This window comes from Acromyrmex echinatior, chromosome 6 (genome assembly GCF_024713525.1).
Source record: "Acromyrmex echinatior isolate Ae372 chromosome 6, ASM2471352v2, whole genome shotgun sequence".
NCBI classification, from domain to species: Eukaryota; Metazoa; Arthropoda; class Insecta; order Hymenoptera; family Formicidae; genus Acromyrmex; species Acromyrmex echinatior.
The window spans coordinates 8,065,350-8,082,223 of record NC_141857.1 but is presented as its reverse complement, the minus strand read 5'-3'; the positions used below and the strand labels follow the sequence as shown (position 1 = coordinate 8,082,223).

The following is a 16,874-nucleotide window of genomic DNA, read 5'->3' as shown; positions in this document are numbered from 1 at the left end:
AAAAAGATATTTCTTTAAGAATTATTTTTAGTTGCATATAATAGTCGTCTCTATCCTCTTGTAACATTTTTTTAAAGAGATTGAAAAAAGTATCAAAAAAGATTTCAGATACATAAAAAACTGTTTTGAATTTGTTGAAAAACTTAATGGCATGCCAATAGATTCAAATTACAAATTGGTATCCTTTGATATGGCATCAATGCATATTAATATACCTACAGAATTAGCTATTAAAAGTATAGAAACAAGATTGAAATTTATTGCAAAAAATACAACGATATTAACAAGGAGGGGGAGGAGTCGCTTCCGTGAAAACTCGAAACACATGTGCAACAGTATAATCATGGAAGTCGTGCATTCTTTAAGCAGGGGGGAAGGGGAGATGGAAGTTGTGTTTCGCATGGAAACTCGATAATATAGACGATATTACTTCCGAGTTATTGGCCACGAATGGATGGACATTCCATAAAGAATGGAGAACATTATTCGCACACGGTTTACATGCCGAATGTTTGGAATTTTTCGTTGTTCTAAACTGTGCTCTAAATTATAACATGCTCTTGTTTGGCATCGGATTTGAAATTTTTGTTCGGTTTACAAATGTTCTAATAAATGCATAAATAAAGATGATGATAATAAAAATAATCTCAATGAATAAACATACAATAAAAATATTTAAAATTTGTGTTTTATTAATTACTCCATATTAATTACTGCTGTCAACCGAAGTTTATGTTTATACTAGTGTAGATAGGACTACAGGAGGATTAAAAAAGTCCGATTTTTGGTCTCTTTGCGGAATTTAAGTTACCCAAAAAAGTCATTATTTGAAACTCACATGAAAAGGTAAAAATAGTTTTTATCCTAGAAATGTGGGGAAAGTAGATTTTTTAAATATTATGTGTCTCTTTTTGTAAGTCGAATTTTCGTATACCACCCTAGAACTTGTCATAAATTGGATATATTGCAAAAGTATTTTATGACAATTGATACTAAAGTCGTCAATGCAAAGCAACTGAATGTTTGGATTACCTATTGTGTAAAAAAGAAACTTCAGTGTCCAGTAATGAGGAAAAAAAAACCAAAAAAAAACCGAAAATTAAGAATTCTTAGATATATTATGATTTAGAGCGACTTTTTGGGAGTAAAGCGCTCACTTATAAATAAACTTATAAATAAACGCGTACTTTCTTTGTAACTTTTTTTCTCGGTTTTTAAATTTTGGATAAAACCAAAGTCTGTTCCTTATTTAATTTTAAATAATTTCTTTTCTAAGTTTATCTAAATCTCTACTCTAAGATCGCATTTTAGATAAGTGTTAAAAAATCGAGACATGCATATATTTTTCATTGTGTATACTTTATTATACGAGTATTATACATATATATATCTTAGCTTATATATCTAACATATATTATAAAAAAATTATTGGATATAAAATACATTTTCCATCTGTATGCCAAGTCTTATCCAAGTGACATTCCAGTTACGAGTGAAATATAATTTTAAATTTTAAAAATTACAAGTCATTAGAAATATTTTTCTTATTCTATTTGTTCTAATTTAGTTAATGTTTACGAAATTTTAATTGTTTATTTTAAGGAATTTATAAACATATCTTCACACGATGTACTCAATCATCAGAATACTGAATCATTGTCAGAGAAATCTGATGTACTCCAGTCTGATAAATTATCATTAGACAAATCTGATGTATTTGATGATGTGTCTGATAAATCAGACGAATCTGATGTATTTGATGATGTGTCTGATAAATCAGACGAATCTGATGTACTCGTATTGTATGATAAATCAGAGGAATCTGTACTCTCATTGTCTGGTAAATCAGAAAAATCCGATGTACTTTCATTGTCTGATAAATCTGAGGAATATGATGTATCTGAACTGTCTGATGACATAGTGAAATCTGATCCTCTTCTTCCTCGATTATTTGCCATCATCCCAGGTGTATCCGTTATGAAAGTCTGTAGCAGAAAATATTTTAATTAACTACATACATATCAATAAAAATATTTTTCCTTATTAGTCTATTATTTGTTCTATTTAACACTTAGAACCATTAAGATTGGGTACTCTCCTAGAACTACCATTCACGCCCATTCATTATTTTCGGTTAATGAGGCGTTATTTTTATATTATTTCCTTTATTTAAGATTGTATTGATATATTTGTGATATTTTATGATTGCATAACAAAATTCACTCAATTTTATTACGATTCAACAATAATTTTGCCATTTGCGCATAGTTGCACCTACATATTATTCTTCTTCGCTGCTATAGAAGAAATAGACGAGCGGTTTATCTCCATTTTCTTAACTAACTGAACAATCAACCTTCTAATGACTGGAATGAAATGATTTAATTGAATACCTCATATTATTCTGCGGAAAAACATCTATATACACTTTATGTTTTTATACGGTCGTTAAATAGTTATAAACAATTTTTTATTTAAAAAATGTAAACGTTGAATAAACATTCTGAAAATATTCTGTAAGCTCTCTTAATTGGGTCAAAATGAACATTTTTTATTTCTTAGACTTTTTTGATATAATTAATAGTTCTTAAGACAAAAATTGTCTAAAAAAATTGAACAGTGACTAATTTTATAATTTGTTTCTCACAATCATCTAATCAATCCCCTAAAAGTGCACATGAGTATGTACAAAAATATATATATCCTTTATTTTGGCCTAAATGACAATATATTATATTAAAATCGAAGGGGACACTTTTGTTTTATTGTGAATGCTATATTGGCGATTTCGGCAGTTTAAGGGTAAAAATGAAACTAAAATATTATACATCAATGAAATTGAATAAATTTTTCAATTCAAATCAAACTTTTAAAATAATAAAAAATCAAGAAAACAGAGAAGATTATTAACTAATATAAAAATTTATAGAAATTAAAATAATTTTACATCAATCTGCCCAAATGGCGGTTCTATGTGTTAATTAACGTTTTCTCAATTTTAATTATTTTTGCTTAATTGCAAACGATTATTATAGTTATAATGAGTCAGTTATTACAACATTACAAAACAGAACTTCTAAGCTACGAACATTTTAGATTCAAAATCGTGTTAGCATTCGCGTTTCAAATAATCTAATGGAAGATCGTGGCTCTATATGAAAGCGACGGAATTCGTAACTGGCGAGTTCGATTTCATATGCGTATTTTAATTCATAAAATTTATAATTTTTCATGATAATTAAGATCTTCCTATATTTAATAAGTGTAAGAAGAGAGAAGTGTAATATGAGAATAGTTTTTCTTACCTCGCAAAAATACATTATGGGCCTGGCTAGATTCATTGATCGAAACCACGATGATGTATTTACGGATATAGCGTCAATGAAGTTTTCTCCGTGTTCTTCTATATATAGCGAAATTAATATTAAAACTCGCTCGTATTGACGCAAAATCTCTTGCCATTCGCTGTAATCAGCGTTTGTGATGGATCCGTTTGCTCGCGCTTCGATTTGGTCATGTATGTGCGCTTCGTTGTACGCTGGTTGATTAATCATATTTAAATTTCTGCAAACAAAAAAAAACCATTGTACATAAGTAAAAATATTCAAATATTTCAAAAGTTCATATGTCCGTAAATCTAGCATAAGTTCATTACATGCATCAGAATTTGAAATATATTTTGAATCCCTTCATAAATTTAATACTTCGATCGAGATTATGAAATTAAAATAAATTCAATTTGATCATTATATAAAGATATTTTTTTAATTAATTTTATAATGTTCTTAGAAAAAGAAAAAATTTTTATTTAAAGCACAATAATAAGTACAATAATAATTTTTCTAAAATTTGTAATAAGCATAAGATAATAATATATTTTAAGATTATTATCAAAAAATATTCTTTGTTAATTTAAGAGGAAGAAAATAAATTGAGTAATTTTAATTGAGTACTTTTCTTACCAGTATATTCCGTGTAATGTATGTGAATTACTGTAGATATTATGTGGCACAGTGGATAACTCCGAATTCGACTTAACTCTGCGAGATTTTCAACAGAACTAAATGCGACAACTAAACGATACATATTTTATACATATAAAATTTTTGCTCAGTTTTTTCCTTCTTCTGATTGGTTGGAAAATTAGGACCGCCTTAGCCTCAGCTCACCTTCTAGAATTAGGTAGAAGGGAGAAAGTAGGGGTAAAGAAGACACATAGAAAAAGTAAAAGCTGTTTCATTGTCAGAAATTACATTACCTGAAGGTGATTTATTAGGTATTATTTATTCGTATATGGATACGAAGAAACAATACGATGGGAAGAGTTATCGTTGACATATATATATCACTGTATATTTGAACGTTAAACTTTAAACAGTTTTTTCAGTCTACTCTGAGATCGCAATTTGGACGCGAGTATCAGAAACATCAAGATATATCGTCAAAAGTTATGCGGCAGTAGAATGAATAAAACTACTCTCTAAAACTACTTGAAAAATTAAGAAGTATTGCAAAATAATTCAATATTTGAGAAGTATATTCCAAAATTTTGTAAAAAATTTCACTTTTTGAGTTTGAAGTGGCATACTATTCAATGTTGAAAGATTCGTATTTTAAGGTACTCTATGATGTACTAAACGTATTTTTTTACACCATAAATTTATGTGCTAAAAAAAGTTTAACTAAAGACAAACAAAATACATTTGTTTAATATTATTAGAAAGTTTAGCAATTTTGTTTAATACTTTATTGATTTATCTTATTGATTGGTAAATTGTTATTTTCTGTAAAGCGCGTAGTTTCTTTGTAACTTTCTTTCTTTTTAAATTTTGGACGAAACGCATTTTGAATGTCTTCCTTATTTAACTTTAAATAATTTCTTTTTAAGTTATTATTATTTTTTTTTCTATTCTAAGATCGCATTTTAGATAAGTGTTAAAAAATCGAGACATGCATATATTTTTTATTGTGTATACTTTATTATATGAGTTTTATACATATATGTATCTTAGCTTATATATCTAACATATATTTTAAAAAAATTATTGGATATAAAATACATTTTCCATCTGTATGCCAAGTCTTATCCAAGTGACAGTCCGGTTACGAGTGAAATATAATTTAAAATTTTAAAAATTACAACTACATTAGAAATATTTTTCTTATACTATTTGTTCTAATTTAGTTAATATTTACGAAATTTTAATTGTTTATTATAATTTATTTAATATATAATTTATTTAATATATAAACATATCTTCACACGATGTACTCAATCATCAGAATACTGAGTCATCATCAGAGAAATCTGATGTGCTGAAATCTGACAAATTATCATCGGAGACATCCGATATAGTCGCAATATCTAGTAAATCAGAGACATCTGTACTCTCTGAACACTCTGAGGAATCTATTGTACTTGAATTGTCTGAATCATCATCATCATCATCAGAAAGATCTGATGATGAAGTATTCAAATTGTCTGACTTAAAATCTGATCCTCTTCTTCCTCGAGATTTTGCCTCGCGTATTTCCATTCTAAAACTCTGTAACAGTAAAATATTTTAATTAGCTACATACATATCAATAACAATATTTTTCCTTATTAGTATCTATTATTTGTTCTATTATTTAACACTTAACATTAACTAATATAAAAATTTACAGAAATTAAAATAATTTTACATCAACCAACCCAAATGGCAGTTCTATAGTGTTAATTAATTCTATAGTGTTAATGTTTTCGTAATTTTAATTATTTTAGTTACAAACAATTATTGTAGTGTTATAATAAGTCAGTTATTACAACATTACAAAACAGAACTTCTCAACTACGAAGCTTTTTTAGATTCAAAATCGTGTCAGCATTCGCGTTTCAATTAATCTAATGGAAAATCGCGTGGCTCTATGAAAGCGACGGAATTCGTAACTAGCGGGTTCGATCTCACATGCGTATTTTAATTCATGAAATTTATAACTTTTCACGATAATTAAGATCTTCTTATATATTTAATAAGAAGAGAGAAGTGTAATATAAGAGTAGTAATAATGTAGTTTTTCATACCTCCCAAAAATTTATGGTCCTGCCTTCAAGATTCCATTGAAACCTCGATGTTACATTGTACGTATATACGGTTTCGTCGATTAAATTTTCTTCAATTGCTTCCACAAAAATTCCAATTAATGTTAGCTCTTCCTCGTACACAGGTAAATACTCTTGCCATTCGTAATCAGCATTAGTAGATCCGTTTGCTCGCTCTTCATTTTGATGATCATTTGCATCCTCGTTGTACGCTGATTGATTCATTTTTCTTTCTTCACACACAAAAAAAAACATTGTACATAACTAATAATATTTAAATATTTTAAAAGTTCATATGTCCGTAAATTTATCATAAGTTCATTACATGCATCAGAATTCGAAATATATTTTGAATCCCTTCATAAATTTAATATTTCGATCAAGATTATTAAATTAAAATAAATTCGATTTTTTTTTTATTATATAAAGTTATTTCTTTGATTAATTTTATAATGTTCTTAGAAAAAGAAGAAATTTGTATTTAAAGCACAATAATAAGCACAATAATAATTTTTCTAAAATTTGTAACAAGATATATTTTAAGATTATTATCAAAAAATATTCTTTATTAATTTAAGAGGAAGAAAGTAAATTGGGTAACTTTAATTGAGCACTTTTCTTACCTAATAGAATATGAAGCGTAGATATCCTCTGAATATGCACTGTATTATGTGGTACACTATATATACACTGTACAATGCTCTCTAAATGAGTTCGAACTAAACTTTCGACTATATTCGTCAAGTATCTTAACGAAACTAATACGTTTTTAAAATTAGAACTAGACACTTTCCACCACTTTAGTTTACCCCATTTTTGCATAGGTAGTTTTTCCTTCTTCTGATTGGTTGGAAATTAGGACCGCCTTAGCCTCAGCGCAAAGGTCTCAACTTCTAGAATTAGATAGAAGGGATAAAGTAGGGAGATGACACATAGAAAAAGAAAAAGTTGTGTTTTATTGTCAGAAATTACATTACCTGAAGGTTTTTCTATATGAATAACGAAATGTTAAAAATAAAAAACAGAAGAGTAAAAATAATCATACCCGATCTCGGGTTAAGCCCTTCAGAGTTGACCTTGATTTGACTTTGATTTGACTTTCGTAAGTAGTCAGCTAAATCTTTGAGATTAATAAAAATAAAAATAAAAATTAAAATTTATAAAATTGACAAATTGTAAATAGATTTCTCGCTGAAACTTTTTCTCGCATCTATATTAAAATATTTATAATTTATACAATATCAATGCCATAATCTAAATATAATCACATCGTGACATATTCCGTTCCATCACCATCGGCTCGATTTTCTGCAACACGTCTCGCGACATACAAGCCTGTGTGGGACAACTATGCACATAGGACAACTTTGTCGTAACATAACGCGGAAGTATTCGTTACAAGCACCTGGCAAGCATGTCGCTTGACGAGTATCAAGAACGCGTCGCCTTCACGTCGCTACGGGCTGACGGGACCTGCTCTGCATTATCATGTCAAGTACGCATGGGAAAACGAGTACACCTTTTGAACGTTGACTTTGCAGCCGTGATATAATTACGATATAACTACGACGTGTCTCTCGTGAGAAGAGCGACGGTATTTTCTTCACGCGACAATGCTAACACCCGCGTTATATCGAGATATTTTTGCTTATCAGGATGCGCGTTGCACGTGCAAGAGACACACGAAAGTTACATAAGCGATACTAATCGATATAGCTAAAATTACGTAATAACAGATTTATATTTTTGTATACAAAAATAATAAACGAAGTTTAATTTTGCCAGATATGTTATATTTGCAATGGATGTATTTTTTTTATATCAGCATGGAAATTAATTAATCTTTGTATTCAGATTGCTCATCTTTTACCCCGATTCACAAATATTACCTCATTTATTTCGGACGCAAATCGACTTTAAATTTCTCCTCTCTCTCTCTCTCTCTCTCTCTCTCTCTCTCTCTCTCTCTCTCTTCCTCTTTCTCCAATGTAGTACTTAATAAAATCTAGATAAACTCTGTCTTCATAAGAACATAAATTCCAACTTCTTCGTTTATCTTTTTGTATTATCGTATGAATAACTTAAATATAATATTTGCGTTCAAAGTTTGCAGAATTCGTTAGATGTACACTCTCTCACACGCATATATCACCAAATCTGGATAAATTTTAATTTAAATTTTCCGCTATATTATGCCTCCAGCCAGAGATTGTCGGCAATGTGAAATTAAAAATCGCTCTATTGAGGCAGCATTCGTCGGCATGGACAGCACTACATTATAACAGAATTCCCGGCTTACTATTGCGCAATAAAATATTGCGTAATAGTAAGCCGGGGATTCTGAACTTACGTAGAAATTTTGAAACGAACTTTCCGACTAATCATACACACACACACACATACACACACATAATCAACAAATGTCTGCATGTATACACGTATATATACATATACATACACATGTAAGTAAAAAGGATTCTCTTTTCGTTCTATTATTTTTATTACCAATTTCCCGCTTCAACTAGTAGGTATGTGAAAGAATAAGTTTACTTTAGATACAAATGTGAAGAATAAAAACGGAGAAGAGAATAATTATTTTTATCACTGATTTTTTGCTTCGATCCGTAGATATAAAAGCGGAGGTTTATCTTACAAAATGCAGAAGAAAAACGGAGAAGGATATTGGGCAATAAAGAGATATTGGATATTGTACTGTGGTCACTAAAAAATTCAAATAGATTAACTGTAACGTGAAACTTACGACCAATGTAATTTTTACTGCGAACCCATTAATCTGGTCAATATAGATTGTACTAAATATCGTTAAAAAATTGGTAAAAGTTAAAATGTAGAGAAGCTGATTACGGCATAATAGCTGCAAGGCTAACAATATAAAAAGTTATAAAAAAAAGATATAAATAAATAAAGAAAAGAATATATATATATATATATATATATATATATATAGATTGTACGTTATTGGAAAAGATTAATCAGGATTCAGAAAAAAATCTAGTCGGATTAAAAATAATTAAACATCGAACGCACGTGATTTTTAATAACTAAATTTTTTAAATATAAGAAAAAATTTTTTTAAATATAAGAAATGATCATCGCAATCCAATTATAAATAATTAATTGTATTTTTTAACTTCTAATACACAAATACAAAAAATTCACAAATACATAATTACATAAAGAGGGATTCAATATTTTATACCGATAAAAAAGAGTTAATTAATTTTGTAAAAAAGAGAGAAATCCGATGTATATATTTCATTAATCTGTGGTATCTGAACGAAGATAGATTGGGCGAAATTAATCTTGTACTTTCTGAAATCACTAGGGACGATCTTGTTCCCGTCCGTCTTTCCATCAGTATCGAAGTCAGCTCGCACTTTATCGGTTTTGCGTTACCGGTGGCTGCTTACGCCCCCATCTGTAACTTGATTTATAACGCGAGGAGCGGTCCGCTCGCGTTTTGTTCCGTGTATACGCTACTTACGCAGTTCATAAACTTCACGTTCCCGTAAGTCGTTGGGGTAGTAAGTCGCCGGGGATTTCCGCGGAGGTGGAGAAAGGTGAAAGCGAGGTAGAAAGGCGTATTATCGTCGTATCACGTAACACGCGCATATACGCTGACATATTGCTTCGCGTAATGTAATGGGGGTCGTGCCCGAGCGCCGCGATCTTGTAAGGTGTCGTACGGCGCCTCATATGGGCCGGAAGGAACGCTATTGTTGTCGCGCCGTGTCGCGCGTTGGGGCTGTTAAATCACGCCCCAGGCATACACGCACGCACCTACCGCCTTTCGCAACGTCTCACTCGCAAAATCCACCCGCGTGAGGTACGTGTCAGTAGAAATCGTCGGAATTTCTCTTTCTTCCTACCCTTATGGGGTAGGAAGAAATACTTCCTATCGCCCTTTGTCTCGGGCATCGCGCACCTTCACTCGGGTGTGAAGTCTCGGGTGTAAAATCTAGGGCGTGAGATCTCGGATATTTTACGCGTGATGCGACGTTTGATGGATTTGCGTGAATGGATCGTGGAACCATGTTTCAGATAAACTGATTTCCTTAAACCCGTTCGCATAATTTTCCACAGGATTAACTTCGCGTTCTCGTATTATATACCGGGGGAGATTCTAGGAATGATTTTAGGATCAGCAAATATCTGTAGACCGTGAAATTAAAAAAAAAAAAAAAGTAGAAACAAAGAGGAAACGAAAATACCGGAAGGAATAATGTTCCGGTATTTTCAGACAGAACGCACCTCGCGCGCACGCAATTTAACATCGGATCGTCGAGAATTTATCACAATTTGCCACTCGCAACTGATATGGCAATTTTCCCGTCGCAACTGCAATATCTACATATTTCTCTGGCTCGCCAAAACGTTACAGCGTGATCCGAGAAGGGAATGTCCCGAATTTTTACCGTCGGATGCACCTTCATTGGTGAATCCGTTCGCGCTCCTCTGCGTGAAAGATTCATAAATTTCGCGTTGCATCTGTAAATGAGCGTTTTTCGCACTGTCGAGCGGATGGTAACGTAAGAGAGGTTTTTCGTACGAGAGAGACTGAAATGACGCGACGCGCGACAAATTGTTTTCGTAGCCGCGCGGGATGAAAATTATCGGACGTTATAAGTGCAGCGACAAGGAACGAATACGGGTTTACGGGGAAAATAACGTAAATTCCAGAAGCGATACGTTTTAGCCGGCGACGATCGTTCATGCTTATGGCATGGCTGTCTGCCACGTACCGGCTATTCGTCCTTGTCAGATTTCGAACATTTCGAACTTGGAACGTCGCGCGTTTCTTCTCGCGCGTATTTATGATGACGGGACGACAGTTTCGGCATCGCAGCCGATTCGACGTGAACGTAAACATTGTCGAAGCGAAAGTAAATAAGCAGACAAAATCGAAATCCACATGTGCAAAGCAAATATGACAGATACTGTATTTAGTCGTGCATTGTGCAGCAAGCGTTATAGCTTGTTGCAGATGCCATGCTGACGCATTAATCATTTCCTTTGTCAGCGAGTAGAAAATTATGCAACAACGAATGGAACGGGAGACGCATTAGCGAATAATTAGTTGAAACAACTTGATTTCTTTAGGACGAATTTTCGTAAATCCGCTTACATTTTCCAAATTCCATGAATTTGGGTGAGAACTGTTTCGTGTACCTAAAATTAAAATGAAGCTGGAATATAGTATTATCTCTACGGTGTACTAGCTGTATAATTAGATACAGTTAATGTATTTCTATAAAATTAAAATATAATTCTATCGTAATGTGTGCACGACTTCGTCAGTACTTAATTAAGCGGATAACTGTTTTAAATTATATAATTTAATTGTTCATTTAATTATTCATAAGTTAAATTATTAAATTATTAATTTATTAAGTTAAATTATTAATTTATAATTAAAAATCAGTCTTTTACGCCTCTTTTCCGAATATTTAATTATATATTTCATCGTATGTAATCTGGCTGCAGAGATAAACGATAATAAATCTATTAGCATTTCATGCTGCCGCAGCTTCTTTGTGATACAGATGTATCTCGAATATCCGTGTGGAAAAGTTCAGAGACATACATGGATAATCAAAAATATCAATGCACAGTGGGGAAATCGACCGTTTTTCTTCTAAATAAAAGTTAATAAATCCCCTTTGAAACAAAACGCCATTGTCGCATTTTTGCATCGTGTCGCTCGCGCGCATGAAGATTAAAAGGAAATCCTTCCAGCGCCGAGCTGTGTCGACGGTGGTGTTTAATCCGCGCAACCGGTCGGCCGGCTGACAAAAAAAAAAACCACGGTAAAAAAGAAAAAAAAAGAAGGAGAAAAAGAGAGAGAGAGAGAAATACAAAGTAATTAACATCCCATTTTATCGCGGATCCATTGCCGGAAAAAAGCGGCGCGCGCAAATCGTTAACTCGCGAGCGTTTAACGTGAAACGCTCCCGCCGGAATAAAATCCCCGACGAGTCGAGAGGATGGGAGTGGAGAGGGTGGCAAACACTCTGGGATTTCGAGCACTGTCCGGCTGCTCGAAAGGGTACTCGAAAGTTCCGGGGGATGCAACGATTGCACGCGCGCGAAACTTCGGAGCGCTATATTAGATTATCCATTATCTCCTATTATCTACCGCGCGCGCGCTTTTTCTCTTTGCTTGTCGCAATTTTCTCGTTTCACACGACACAGATCTGGAACGCGAGGAATTTATTCTTTTTCTTTTTTCCCGCCCCTCTCTCTCTCTCTCTCTCTCTCTCTCTCTCTTTCTCCCTTCTTCCTTTTTATCCTCAATAATCGTACCGGTTTCATCGTGCGCTCTTGACCGACGCCGATCAATTCCACCGTGGCGAGTATGAATAACCGTGCGGATAAGAGCGATAAGTCACGGCAGGAATTATTCGCGAAGCGTTACGTACCTGCTCTCCTCCCCCTTTTTTCCCACCTATCGAGGATTTGTCTGATTCGCACGCGTTCTACCTGAGCGATCGATCGTCGCTCGTACAAACGGGCTCGTCAATTTCGATATTATCCGTCTGGCTAGCGCATTGTTTATTCGTATAGTTGCGTACGGCATCATGCAACGTGCGGTACGCGAATGAATAGTCGTCAGGGAAATTTTCGGGCGAGCAACAACAATAGCGGTAACGATAACAATCGCCAAATGCGCTGTTACATTGTTGTTACTATTATTCTTGTCGTTGTTAATATATTATTGGGCTGTAATTTTCTTTTTTATAACGATAATTGAACAGCCACTGAGAAAAATGAGACCACCCGGAAACGTAAATTTTTCAAGAATGACGAAAAAAAAAAAAGAATATTGTACGCCTTGTGGCTATTTGTCATTCATGCAATATAAATTAGCTCAAGCAAGATACAAAGTGCGGCACAACTTTTGATTTTTCCTTTTCTTTCCGAAAACAAAAACACAAATGTAAAAGTGCGATAAAGTACAACGCTATGATTTTAGAATTTTGCTAAAATTTCCTTTTGTTTCGCAAAATAAGATGTAAATTACCGCGCATTCTATTCGTACAGGTCATACGTCCTAGTTATGCAAATTGTTAAAATCCACAGTATACCGTACGTTCGTATTCAAAGCGCATCGTCCATTATCAGCCACAGTGCACGATTCCCTATTGTAGTTGTCCTCGAGTGGAGTTTGGAGCACAATGGGATGTCGAAATAAGAGACACGGGTAAATCATTGTCAAATGTCAATTGGATCTTAAGTTTTTATAATCACAATTCTTATGATTATCAAAAATGTAAAAAAAAAATGAATGTGGTTCTAATTTTAAAAATATGAAAAGAAAGAGCATAAAGAACCACAGCACAAGATGTAGTTAGTGATATTTAATTATTCTTGCATTACGAATTACAATAAAAACATTAAACGTTTCGGCCACAATCTGGCCATCTTCAATTAATAATATTCTCAAGACGCAGAGTTACATCAAGTTGGAATCACATTCAACCATCGTGTGTTATAATTGTAAAAATCGTATTTGCATCAAAGCGACGCTGCTTCATATAATAATGTTAGAACGTCAGAAGTCATGTAGTGAAAAGTGTAGAACGAGAATTTCCAGAGAGATTCTAATTTACAATAATTTATTTTATTATTAATATCTTTTAAAACGTATAAAACAAAGGAAACAACATTACCTGTTTTACAGCAAAATAATCGATGAATTACAAGTATACTCATTTCACAGATAGAAATTTGTCGTGACACTATGTGTTGTTATTGGTCGTATCACATATTTTTCCGCTATTTATATCCATGAGTCAAATAGTTTAGAAAGTTCTAGAATTATTTATTAAGTGCGAGAGAGATCTTTCTTTAGAAGAGGAAGATAAACATCAGGCAAATCTTCAATATCACTTTGTTTATTGATCCCACTTATTTGGTCTTTTATATGTATCATTTCTGAAATCTTCGTTTCATCAATGATTGTTCTGTATCTAAAATTCTAATGTTATCCCAATCGAAATCATACATTTCATTCACACGGTGACGTGAAACAACTGAAATTTCAGAAGTAGATTTCTTAATATCAGTCTTGTGTTCTTTAATACGAGTTTTTAATTTTCTCTTAGTTTTGCCAACATATGACGATTCGCAATTCAAACAATTAATTTTATAAACTACCCCACAATGGTCATCCTTAAGCAAGGGATCTTTTCCTGTTTTAATAATTGTATTTAATTTATTCATCGGTTTATAAGCTATATTAAACCCATGAATATATGCAAGTTTTTTGAATTTTTCAGAAACTTTGCTTAAGTATGATATCGTGAAAAATTTTTTCTTGTTGGCATCATATTTATTATTATTTACTTCACGATTTTTTTCTGGATTAGTTCTATTTTCCAAAGTTTTTATTCTATTGTTAATCGTCGAAAATAAGAATTTGAGAGGATAGCCATTATTGAGAAGAGTGTGAATTAAATCCGAAATGTTCTTTTCATGAAATTTGGGATGGGACATTAAAATTCTGTCAAGCTGCCCAATGATTACTCCCTTTTTATGTGCTAATGGATGATTCGAAAAATAATTTAAATATCTCCCCGAATTAGTCGGTTTTTTATATATATCAAAGATGATGCTTCCTTCTTGAATCATTATTTTAACGTCCAAAAAATTGATACCGTTTTCATCGCCAAAATCAACCGTAAATCTAAGTCTGTCGTGGTATGAATTAAATACATCTAGAACCTCCTTAACCTTTTCCTCATGTACAGCTAACACAATGTCATCGACATATCGCAAATAAAACAGAGAGATGATATTATTAGTAGTGAAAATTTCTTATTCTAAGTCTTATAAGACTATATTCGCTAGTATAGGCGAAAGAGAAGAGCCCATCAGCATGCCAAAAATCTGCTTAAATATTTTTTTATCAAATCTGAAAACGTGGAGTTAATTATGATCATAACTGCTTTAACAAACTCATGCAAAGGAATCCAAGTCTTATTTTCAATCAAGTTCCATCTACATTCAATGCTTTTTAATACTAAGTCCGTAGGAATGTTAGTGTACATGGAGACCACGTCAAATGATATGATATTAAAATTTTTTTCGATAACCTTTCCATTAAGTTTGTCAACCAAATCATAACTATTTTTAACATAACTAAAATTATTACTCTTATCGATAATTTCTTTTAAGAAGGTCGCAAGTGGATAAAAGGCGCTGTTAATGCAACTAATAATTAATCTTAGTGGATAACCTTCTTTATGAATTTCTGGCAGTCCGTAAGATCTCGGAAGTTCGCTATCAGAAACATATAATTTTTTGTATTTGTGCTTGGGTCAATGTATCCCTTATTTTTCTAATTTTTAATTATCGGGAAAAAAATGTATGAAATTCTTAACGATCAGATATATAAGATAATAGATAAAGATCCTACAAATAAAATAAATTTAAAAATTAGGAATTTATTAAAAAATTCATAAAGAAAGTCATCCACTAAGATAAATTATTAGTTGCATTAACAGCGCCTTTTATCCACTTGCGACCTTCTTAAAAGAAATTATCGATAAGAGTAATAATAATAATTTCAGTTATGTTAAAAATAATTATGATTTGGTTGACAAACTTAATGGAAAGGTTATCGAAAAAAATTTTAATATCATATCATTTGACGTGGTCTCCATGTACACTAACATTCCTACGGACTTAGTATTAAAAAGCATTGAATGTAGATGGAACTTGATTGAAAATAAGACTTCGATTTCTTTGTATGAGTTTGTTAAAGCAGTTATGATCATAATTAACTCCACGTTTTTCAGATTTGATAAAAAAATATTTAAGCAGATTTTTGGCATGCCGATGGGCTCTTCTCTTTCGCCTATACTAACGAATATAGTCTTATAAGACTTAGAATAAGAAATTTTCACTACTAATAATATCATCTCTCTGTTTTATTTGCGATATGTCGATGACATTGTGTTAGCTGTACATGAGGAAAAGGTTGAGGAGGTTCTAGATGTATTTAATTCATACCACGACAGACTTAGATTTACGGTTGATTTTGGCGATGAAAACGGTATCAATTTTTTGGACGTTAAAATAATGATTCAAGAAGGAAGCATCATCTTTGATATGTATAAAAAACCGACTAATTCGGGGAGATATTTAAATTATTTTTCGAATCATCCATTAGCACATAAAAAGGGAGTAATCATTGGGCAGCTTGACAGAATTTTAATGTTGTCCCATCCCAAATTTCATGAAAAGAACATTTCGGATTTAATTCACACTCTTCTCAATAATGACTATCCTCTCAAATTCTTATTTTCGACGATTAACAATAGAATAAAAACTTTGGAAAATAGAACTAATCCAGAAAAAAATCGTGAAGTAAATAATAATGAATATGATGCCAACAAGAAAAAATTTTTCACGATATCATACTTAAGCAAAGTTTCTGAAAAATTCAAAAAACTTGCATATATTCATGGGTTTAATATAGCTTATAAACCGATGAATAAATTAAATACAATTATTAAAACAGGAAAAGATTCCTTGTTTAAGGATGACCATTGTGGGGTACTTTATAAAATTAATTGTTTGAATTGCGAATCGTCATATGTTGGCAAAACTAAGAGAAAATTAAAAACTCGTATTAAAGAACACAAGACTGATATTAAGAAATCTACTTCTGAGATTTGAATTGTTTCACGTCACCGTGTGAATGAAATGCATGATTTCGATTGGGATAACATTAGAATTTTAGATACAGAACAATCATTGATGAAAC

At 32.1% G+C, this 16,874-nt stretch overlaps 1 protein-coding gene across 1 annotated transcript; it reads right to left on the bottom strand.

Annotated features, from left to right (window-relative positions):
- Nucleotides 1-1,234: 1,234 nt before the first annotated feature.
- On the bottom strand, nt 1,235-7,953 carry LOC105145290 (uncharacterized). Its single transcript, XM_087407248.1, has 2 exons — nt 6,065-7,953; nt 1,235-5,546 (listed from the first exon to the last, which is right to left on the bottom strand). The coding sequence occupies exons 1-2, from the start codon at nt 6,335-6,337 to the stop codon at nt 5,280-5,282; spliced, it is 540 nt and encodes a 179-aa protein (XP_087263374.1). The 5' UTR covers nt 6,338-7,953; the 3' UTR covers nt 1,235-5,279.
- Nucleotides 7,954-16,874: the final 8,921 nt, after the last annotated feature.

Bases quoted from the DNA above. Each gene is read 5' to 3' on its own strand.
- LOC105145290 (XM_087407248.1), bottom strand. From the start codon at position 6,337: ATGTTTTTTTTTGTGTGTGAAGAAAGAAAAATGAATCAATCAGCGTAC. The intron at 5,547-6,064 runs GTATGAAAAACT...TTACTGTTACAG, and splicing joins GGACCATAAATTTTTGGGAG to AGTTTTAGAATGGAAATACG.